Raw genomic sequence first — 10,602 nt, 5'->3', positions numbered from 1 at the left:
ATTTAAAATTCAAAATATTGAATTTTGTCATAAAATGTTTTTCAAACACATTTGTGTATCGCTACGATACTCGGTATGTCTTTGGCACCATGCCCTAAAGGTACTTAAAAAGTGTCAAAATGCTAACATATTTGATTAGTTTTGCTTATTGTAATGAGACTAGTCTAGATAGATTCCATTAGTCATACAGAGAACAATCATACCAATTCTGTCATAGTCAAACTTTTGAAAGCATACTTTTTCAAACTGTTGGTCCAATTTTCACTAAATTCGATTTTTTTCAAAAACGTTCAAAATATTTTCCGATCCCAAATTCGATTCAGATCATCTTCAGACCATGGTGACCAAAAATTATGGTTCCACTTTATTTCGATAGTCCCCTTTAGACATACACTACTACTAACTTTAAGCAACTTTTCAACTACATGTCAATTAGCTCTCATTAGAGTACTAGTAGACTGTAGTAAACTTTCAGTAGACTGTTAGGTTATGGTTAGGTGATAGGGTTCAGGTTGGTTAATAGAATAAGTTGACTTGTAGTTGCCAAGTTACTTATAGTCAGTAGAATGTCTGTTGGGGGACCAACAAATAGCAAGTGTTAGCAAATATTAAGCAGGCAGTTTACTAATACTCTAATAAGAGTTAGTTGACATGTAGCTGCAGAGTTACTTATGGTTAGTAGAATGTCTAAAGTGGACTATTGAAATAAAGTGTTACAAAAATTATGGATTATGGCCTCAATACATGCAGAATATTATTATTAAGATTTTTAAAAATTTATATGCTCAAAAGGTTTCATTTATTTGATCAAAAATTCATTCAAAACAGAAAAATTGTGAAATGTCATTATAATTCATTCCTGTGATCAAAGCTGAATTGTTTAGCATCATTACTCCAGTCTTCAGTGTCACATGATCCTTAAGAAATCATTCTAATATGCTGATTTGCTGCTCAAGAAACATTTCTTATTATTATCAATGTTGTGCTGCTTAATATTTTTGTGGAAACCATGATGTAATCTTTTTTTTCAGGATTCTTTGTTGAATAGAAAGTTCAAAAGAACAGCAAAAGAACTGATACTTTTGAATAGTAGTGGACATGATTTCCTCAAATATAAAGAGGCCTACATAAATATGTTCTTATGAATATGTTCTGATTTTGCTGCAAAAATATGTCACTGGAAACTAATGTTGAGTCCGATTAAGGCACATCGTACTGATATATGTTGTTTTCCATCTATATTCCTCTGTTCTGATATGCACATGCCTGAGGTGATCACGAAACTGTCGGGTGCCATCTAACATTATTGCCATATGACAAAGTCAGCGTTCTTGCACTGCACACATTCAGGAAGAGTGTAAGGTTTCCCGAGTTTCACTGAGACACTTGTCTTTATTTGAATGAAAACATCAAGCTCTTGAGACAAAATAGTCCTTGCAGATGATTATATATACAAAAACAATTGAACAAAAAAAAAAAAACATTCAAGAAATATACAGCATCATCCACATATTTTTTAATTAGCAAAAAACAAAACAAAAACAAAACAAAAAACACCATGCTTGTCCTTTGAACATTAAGTTAGAATCCAATCTTTCAAAAACCTCGCACAGAGTAAAAAAAAAAAGGTGCAAATATATACAAAACACTTCATTGCAGCCAGCGTTTTAGACTCATTCTCACGACTCCCTCAAACTTAACGCATTAAAAATGGATTTAAAACAATAATTTAAACAAAATAATAATAAAAAAAAAAACATTTCAGTCCAATAATTATACAAAATATATTTATATATTTATATAGAATTAAGGACTAGGCATAGCAGTTGCCCATTAACCAGTCATCCAATCAACCAGTCAGTCACAAAGCTCTCCAGACACGTTAATAAACTCCATATATTTCTGAAACTGTAAACAAGTCTGTTACAATAAAATCGATTAAAACATTTGGGATAAAGAGACAAACCGACAAATAAATTAGAATTAATTTATCTGAGACAATGTTTTTTTTTTCTTCTTCTTCTTCTTTTATAACTAGAACATTGACTGAAATGTAGTTATGGATCTAAAACAGACATTTTTCTTCTACTGTATCTACTGAAAAAACACCACAGTTATTTTTCCACTCACTCCGCTCCGTTCCTCACAAGTCACAGGTGCTTTTTAAAAGTATGCCGTTTCACCACACCACGAAAACAAACCGCAAAGCGCCTCATTTGGCTCTGAGTTCTGCTGTACGAAAGGAAACGGGCGATTTCTGATATATGGCTATCGGCCGAGGCGTAGTTAGCGTTAGCTCTGTCTTCACCAGTCCGGCTAAAAACACCCCGGTGGGCAGTTGCACTTAACGATAGTCAGAGTTATCTTACAGGCAGTATGTACGCGACCAAGCTAAGTCCACTTCCCCCACAGTACGTTTGGCTTTACTCACAGTATAGAAAAATCAGATGTAAACCTGACGGCGAGAGGTGCTAAATCAAAAAAAAAAAAAAAATTCAACCACTGAGGTTTCAGCTTTTTTTCTTCTTCTTCAAAACATAGATTTATGATTGCGTTTCATTTCTCAAAGTGGTTTGTCCAGACGTCGGATATTGGTTTCGCACCTGCATTGCTGACGACGCAGCTTTGGCAAACAGGCAGTATTTCCTGATGTATCGTGTTGCGAGAGGTTGAAAAGCCAGAACGGAACCAGATTCATGAGCTGACCCCATTCCCCCAACACACAAAAACACACCAATGTTCAAAAAGAGTCTGCTTAATTATCATCCTGCAACTTTTTCATATGTTAATGAGCCCCACATTTACTTCAAAACATCCTGCCTTCACAATTCCAACAACAAAAATTTGGCTTTTGATGATGCCATCTCTAAACGAACTGAGATTCTCGTTATCCCCATCCAAATCCACATCGTGCTGAATTTGAAGGCAGGTTTAATTACATTCAATGAAACTTTAAGTTTGAAATATCCAGATACATTTTGTTTGTTGAAATGGCCAACCCTGTAGGATGAGGTCTGCAGCTACTAAACTGAAAGCTAGTCTTCTGACGTATGATGTACTTAAAAGGTACGTGATCACTTTTGATGGTTATTGAATATCTACATTCAAAATCAACAAACTTAACTAATAAGTTAAGTTGGATTTCCCGACGGTTTTAATGATCACATATTATGGTGGGCGTTTGTTTGTTCGAACTGACCTTGGTGAATTATTTTTTAGATGAAGCAAATAGTTCTCCCTGTAGTCCTTGGTGTGACCGGCTGAAGGTATTTTTGTGTTTAAAACTGGAACATGTATAATGAGGCAATTGTTGCAAGATATGCCCAGTTATTCATGCTGTACATTCTCGGTTGGTGATTTTCCTCAACACAAAAACAGGGCAGAACTCAGAACCACATATAGCGAGGAATAGAAAACAGCTGAGAATACTTTGAAATTCACGTACGCATCACAATTCGAGTACCTGGAATATAACGTTTTGTAGTTCGCCTCCGTGGCAGCAGAGGGCGCCGCCGTAACGAAAGTCCGATATAGAGAAGCGGAAATGACTTAAGGCCTTGTTGTTTGTGTATACAGACAGAATTGACAATCGATCAAGCAGGAACCTTATCGTGGTTCACGAAGAGGTTTTTACGGGGGACGACTGAAGAAGGGTGCGGACGATATTTGTCTAGCTGCGGACTTCTACTGTCAAAAATTGCATTGGCCTGCTGAAACGGCGATAAAACAGAGTAGAACAGTCGCCCCTTCGTTGTGCTTGGCATTGTGGACACATTTTGGCTGCCATTTGGACAGAACAACAACAGGGAAATGAAAAGGAGCGATACGTTGCATCTGCTGACATTGACAATTTAGAGTCAGGACAGTGAATCTGAACACACAGGGAACTTAAACTCATGGCTTGCAGGTAAATCTGAGAGTTATTGCTCTAGATGGATGTACTACATTAAAGATGCCTGTCATCAAGGGACAAAACTCAGCCCTCGCCAACGCAGTCTTGGAGAAGAACCACAGAATCAGAGTAAACACTCCAAACCTCACAGTAACACAGCGGTGTACAAAAAAGCAAAGGGCGCAAAAATGTCTCCCGAAGGATGAAGCCCCATCCCGGAGTACATTTTGGCGAGGGTTTCGGGGAGTCATATCCGGACGCAACGAAAAGGCAAGCTTCAAAAGATGCTGATCCATACCTCTCGACAAGTAGAGGTCCATTTGGCCCCATAATCACAAAAAAGAAAGAAAACGAGAGAAAAGGCGCTTTTATAGGTCTATGGCATTTTCGAGACGGGGAGGAGAAGGTTCCTCCCATTCTGCCCAGCCTCAACACTACCCATCCCAAATATTTGGTCTCCATTATTGATTCATTCTGACATAAACATCTTCATTTCTGTTAATGGAGCTCATCAACCCCTGCGAACGATTGTTCTTGAGGCATCTCTCGGAGGTCGATATGAAGAATTGTTTTCTGATGATCCTACTAAACCACGATGCTTCGTTTCTCTCCCAGAAAGTCGGATATTTTCTTTAATGGCACTATCTTGGCAAATTAGCTTCCAAGGCAACAGCACGTGCACCTTTCCTCATTGGAATGTATCTGATCCACAGTAGTCCGTGTTGAATAGTTTGTTAGGCGGGCCGATACGAGCGGCGTCCGGTCCGGTCATTAGGGAGTGCGGGCGTTTGGGCGTACAGGTTCTGGGTCCTGGAAAATATTGGGCTTCGTATGCTGTGCTGTGGTTCCTTTAGAGTTGATTGTCCAGTGTTTTAGCCTCACTTTCTGCTAGCACAAGCCGTGCATGATCTTACACGGGTCAGTCCGCCGGACTCCATAAATTCAGTCTCAACCCTCCCCCAAACCCCATGAACACTTCCCCTCCCGTCCCGTCCTGTCCGTTCCGTCACCGCCCTCAGCTGCTGCCAGACATCAGGTTAATGGCTTGTTCCAGTTTGTGTCGTAGCTTGTGTTTGCGACAGTAACCGTCTCTGTCCAGCGATGTCAAAATCTGCAAGAGCGAGAGAGTGGAAAAGGCCATTAAAGGGTTAGTTCACCCAAAAATGTGTTTATTTGTTCTGCTGAACACAAAGGAAGATATTTGGAAGAATGTTTTAATCAAACAGATCTCATTCCCCATTGACTACCATAGTAGGAACATACATACTATGGTAGTCAATGGGGAATGAGATCTGTTTGATTAAAACATTCTTCCAAATATCTTCCTTTATGTTCAGCAGAACAAATAAACACATAGAGGTTTGGAACAAAACGAGGGTGAGTAAATACTGACAGAATTTTTATTTTTGGGTGAATGTGGCCGAATTCATGTAATAATTCAATATAGTTTTGAGCGTGAGTTTGTGGAGGCTCAATGGAGCTCTTAATGACAATGACAAATGACCTCATCATATACGACACCGCACATTCATCAAGATCAAACCACGAATACAGAAACAACATTTGCATATCAATTCAAATCTCATGTGCATCTTAGTGTTTGGAGGGGTTTGAAGTATAAATGGGTTTTTCAGTGTCATCTCTAATAAACCAAGTATTAAATAAAGCAACACAGTTCTTACTAGAGTCATTTATTAAAGATGACACTGAAAAACCCATATATACACTTTAAACCCCTCCAAACACTTGACTCTTGAATGCTAGTATTTTGTGTAAATGTGAACCACTTAGGACGGGGTGTAAATAAATGTCCTATGTCTCACCTCTTCCTTGTACTTGTTGATGTAGAAGTACAGTTCACTGAGCGCGCTCAGTGTGTTGAACTCGTTGCCATGGAGACGAGACTGCTCTACCAGATAGGCGTCCATGTCCTGATCGCTGATACTAGGCATCTTGCTGATGTCTCTGTAATATCTTGAAAACACACACGCATAAATACCCTGGTTAAAAATAATCTGCTTTGAATTGTAAATGAAAATCAAACTGATTCATTTCGATTTAGGCAGCATCTTTAGTTGGGCCTACTAGGGCAAGTGCAGCATTACAATGACTATTGTTAAAAGTGGAGTGTCAGTATCCTTGCAGGTTTGGATCAGCCAGTTAAAGAAGTAGTTCACTTTTGAAAAAACTTTTGCTGATAATTTACTCACCCCCGTGTCATCCAAGATGTCCATGTCTTTCTTTCTTCAGTCGAAAAGAAATTAAGGTTTTTGATGAAAACATTCCAGGAGTTTCTCCATATAATGGACTTCAATGGGAACCAAACGGTTCAAGGTCCAAAAGACAGTTTCAGTGCAAACTGCAAACTTGTTCAAAGGGCTTTAAACGATTCCAGACGATGAATAAGGGTCTTATCAAGCGAAAGGATCGCTCGTTTCATAAAAAAATAACAAAGTTTAAGTTTTATAAGCTCAAACGCTCGCCTTGCTCTGTTCTGTAACGCACTCCTGTTCGAACTCGTTCATCAAAATGAACAAATGTTTTTTACGAGTTATTTGGTTCATTCGGCGAAAGAAGCGAACGAATTGATTCGGAAAAGGATTTGTTCATTTTGTTGAACGAGTTCGAACAGGAGAGTCACGAAGTTGCACCATAGAACATAGCAAGGCGAGCGTTTGATCTTATAAAACGTAAACTTTGTTATTTTTTAAAAAAATGAGCGATCGTTTCGCTTGATAAGACCCTTATTTATCGTCTGGAATCGTTTAAAGCCCTTTGAACAAGTTTGCAGTTTGCACTAAGAGTTTCTTTTGGACCTTGAACCATCTGGTTCCCAATGAAGTCCATTATATGGAGAAAAATCCTGGAACGTTTTCATTAAAAACCTTCATTTCTTTTCGACTGAAGAAAGAAAGACATGGACATCTTGGATGACATGGGGGTGAGTAAATTATCAGCAAAAGTTTTTTGAAAAGTGAACTACTCCTTTAAAGTGTGTGGTATTCTGAGGCATGTGTCCGTACCTCTCCACCCAGCTCTTGTAGTTGGGAATGTCTTTAGCATAGAGGAGCTTGTTTGACGGAGAGTCTTTGCCCAGGCGATGCTCAGACGTCGAGCAGGAGTCCATGAAGGTCTGAGCCACCACTGACAGACAGGCGTCTGTAATACTGTTCTTGTGGATGTCAAAGACAAACTGAGGGTTTTTTATCACATTGACCCAAAACCGCAGAGGAAGGCTGGGATAGAGATAGAGAGAGAAACAGAGAGATACACTAAAATCTGATTACATCCAAAAAGCTTTTTAGTGATTGTGGTCTGTCTTGAATCGCACACACAAATCCATTATTGTCCGATTGCTCCGAGAGCTTACTGCATTCACTAAACCAACGGAACTGAACTGGCGACCCGGCAAACAATCGAAACAGATGCTGTGGAAAATGAGGTCAAAGACCGGAAGTGCTCGGGATCTCACCAGTTGCTCTTCCAGGTGTGCCGTACGTCCGGGTCGGTGATCTGTCTCTTGTCCGCCTGCTCGTCCAGGAAATCAAACATGTATTTGATGGCCAGCGGGAGAGCGCTGCCGCGATGGGCCGTACTGAATACAGTCTCAAACAGATCGTCCACAAACTTCTGCAGCGTGCCCTAAAAACACCACATGAGAATGTTTCAATAAAATCTCTGCTGACATATCAGTAATTTTGTAGGCACTATTACATACATTTTATTGAATAAAGCACTATTTGCAAGGTTTTAATTGAAACTTAAGTGTTATGGATGCCAAATAATTCTTATTAAATGGATCGCTCCAACTTTTTAAAAGCAATCCGTTTCATGTTGTGCAAAATTGTTTAAAAATGCATTATTTACTTTGGTACACATTTCTTGTACTAAAGCTATATGCGTTTAATTTGTTCTGTGTAATAGAAAATGTCTAACAATTCATACAATGAGAAGTTCATGTTGACCATGCCTGTGTGCGAAACGATCAAATTTAAAGGGTTAGTTCACCCAAAAATGAAAATAAAGTCATTAATTACTCACCCCCATGCTGTACCAACCCCGTAAGACCTTCGTTCGTCTTCGGAGCACAAATGAAGATATTTTTTATTAAATTTGAGAGCCGAATCACTACCACATAGGCTCCTAAGGGAATGACACTTGATGGCCCATAAAGTCAATGAAGAAAATGTTTAAATATTCCATGTGACTACAGTGGCTCAACTATATGTTTATCAAGCGACGCGAATACTTTTTGTGCGAAAAAACAAACAAAAATAACGACTTTATTCGACTACTCCTTTTCTTCCTTGTTGGCCTGAAACGAGACTTCCATACGATTTCCACGACGCATGCGCGAGAATTCCGATCTCCTTTAACTACTTCAGTTCAGTTCTCACGCATGCATCGTGGAAATCGTATGGAAGTCTCGTTTCAGGCCAACAAGGAAGAAAAGGAGTAGTCGAATAAAGTCGTTATTTTTGTTTGTTTTTTCGCACAAAAAGTATTCGCGTCGCTTGATAAACATATAGTTGAGCCACGGTAGTCACTTGGGATATTTAAACATTTTCTTCATTGACTTTCTGGGCCGTCAAGAGGCAGTCCCTTAGGAGCCAATGTGGTAGTTATACAGCTCTCAAATTTAATCAAAAATATCTTCATTTGTGTTCCGAAGACGAACGGGGTTGGTACAGCATGTGGGTGAGTAATTAATGACTTAATTTTCATTTTTGGGTGAACTAACCCTTTAAGTGTCTTGCTCAGGGACACATTGGCGTCTCACAGTGGATTCGAACCCGGGTCTCTCACACCAAAGGCATGTGTCTTATCCACTGCACCATCACCACCCATATATCCCAGAAATCATTTTACTCAAGAAACATATATTATTAGTAGAATTTAAAATATCCAAAATAATGTTTAAAATAATAAATAATCAATTTCCAGACTGTGTCCGGAACCTGTTTCAAATGAAATCTACTCCTTATGAACTCAGAGGAACACTCATGTTCAATAAACCACAGATTAGAACAAATGTTAAACAGAGATGTCTCTCTGTTAAGGGGGTTAAAATGTGGAATAGTCTCGATGATGAACTGAAAACATGTAAATCTAAGGCAGCTTTAAGGAATTGTATACATATAAAAAAAGATTACATTATACAAATCTTGTATCTTGTTTCTTTTAGTTATTATTTTCACAAAATGACTTACTGTACTGTGTGTTAAATAAATAAAATGTAAAAAGGATCGGTGCAATAAGCATAAGCTTCAGCTGACACCTTTTCGGTCAAGCATCTTTTCTTTTCTTTATGTTTTTATTATTGTTTATATTGTATTTTCACTTTTGTTTCTATATTTGTTTGTAAATTTCCTTTTGAAGCTAAAAGAAGCTTATTTTTTGTCTAAAATAGTCATTTATTATTTGATGAAAATTAAGGTTTAAAACAACAGCATTTATTTAAAATAGAATATTTTGTAACAAATCTTACAGAGCCCAAACTTCTGATACATTGACGCCAGGCTCGGTAAATAACGACAGAATTTTAATTTCTGGCTGATATAACCCCGGTATAACCATGATAAAACACTGTAACAGCCTTGAGTTGTTTCTTTTGTTTGAATAAATACCTCCGTTTCCAGTATGTACAGGATGGTGTTCATGTACCTTGGTAGCCAGCAAGCGTGTGAGGTAAATCTCAGACACCATCTTGCTCCCGCGGTCTCCCTCCCGCTGGTCTGCGTGCTCGTGGTTCTTCACCAGGTGCCAGAGTTTGGTGCCCGTCTCCTGGTCAGGGGTGATCATGGGAGCCCGGGAACGCAGGCTGTCTGGACTGCTAGACGTCCTCAGGAGGCTCTCTACGCCACAACGCCATTGAATCCATATTAGCAAATGTACTTCTTAATGCATTGCTTTTACATATCTTAGCCAGTACATTTAAACTCATTGTCTCTGAATCATAATATTTATCTTTTTAATGGCCGTCTCTCAATAACTAGCGAGCCGAATCAACGTTTACAGTCTAGAAGGGTAGACTCAAATGGATCCTCTTACAGTATGGGACTGATTTTATTGAGAGCGTGTCTAAGGTGTCCAAAACTTCTGTTCAGCAAGGCAGCTCACAAGGTTTTTTTTCACGGAAGAGCTCAAACAAACTGATATCTGCCAAGATTGGTTGGTGAAAAGATCTTAAATTCCCATTTGAGTCAAACACGCTGCATGTGGAGCTACACAAAATGCTGAAAGAATCCGTGATATATTAAACAAACATGGCTAAAGCCGAGGATCATGTGGCGTAAAGCGATCTGAGAGACTGTGGCTTACCGTATCGACTGAGAGAGCGAGTGAACGTGAAGGAGTTGGCGATGTTGTAAGCGGATACTTGCTTCTGAACCAACGCCACCAAAGACCCATCTGTCACCTAAGATGGAAAAAGGAGAACTATAAAAAAAAGCATCTCCCTTTTTTGTACAGCACGTGACAAGCATTTGTAAATTTGCATAACATAACGGAGCAGCTGCCAGGAAATGTTGTTCGACCTGGTAGTGCGCCAGTGTGTTCAATCTCTTCCAGTCGCTCTCGATCTTTGTGGTGACGTCTTCATCCTGGAGGATGATTCTAGTCAGTCGACCCTGTCGCCATTCTGTTGGAGGACAATGAATGCATTAGTCTGGGATGATGATGATGTTTCTGAAGTGTCGAAGGTAAAACTT

The 10,602-nt window shown here is 39.0% G+C and overlaps 1 protein-coding gene across 1 annotated transcript in view; it reads right to left on the bottom strand.

Moving 5' to 3' along the window:
* Positions 1-1,363: 1,363 nt before the first annotated feature.
* The window catches only part of plxna3 (plexin A3), a 180,585-nt gene continuing 171,346 nt past the window's right edge, over positions 1,364-10,602 (bottom strand). Inside the window, exons 26-32 of the mRNA XM_039665519.2 lie at positions 10,429-10,532; positions 10,214-10,310; positions 9,557-9,747; positions 7,365-7,534; positions 6,916-7,128; positions 5,716-5,866; positions 1,364-5,003 (exon numbers count right to left, since the gene is read on the bottom strand). Of these exons, the coding sequence (XP_039521453.1) occupies positions 4,908-5,003; positions 5,716-5,866; positions 6,916-7,128; positions 7,365-7,534; positions 9,557-9,747; positions 10,214-10,310; positions 10,429-10,532 (1,022 nt within the window). The 3' untranslated portion in view covers positions 1,364-4,907. The remainder of the gene's footprint in view (positions 5,004-5,715; positions 5,867-6,915; positions 7,129-7,364; positions 7,535-9,556; positions 9,748-10,213; positions 10,311-10,428; positions 10,533-10,602) is intronic.

This window comes from Pimephales promelas, chromosome 14 (assembly GCF_988280905.1).
Source record: "Pimephales promelas chromosome 14, fPimPro1.hap1.1, whole genome shotgun sequence".
NCBI lineage: Eukaryota > Metazoa > Chordata > Actinopteri > Cypriniformes > Leuciscidae > Pimephales > Pimephales promelas.
This window is presented reverse-complemented; position numbering and strand designations above follow the sequence as displayed.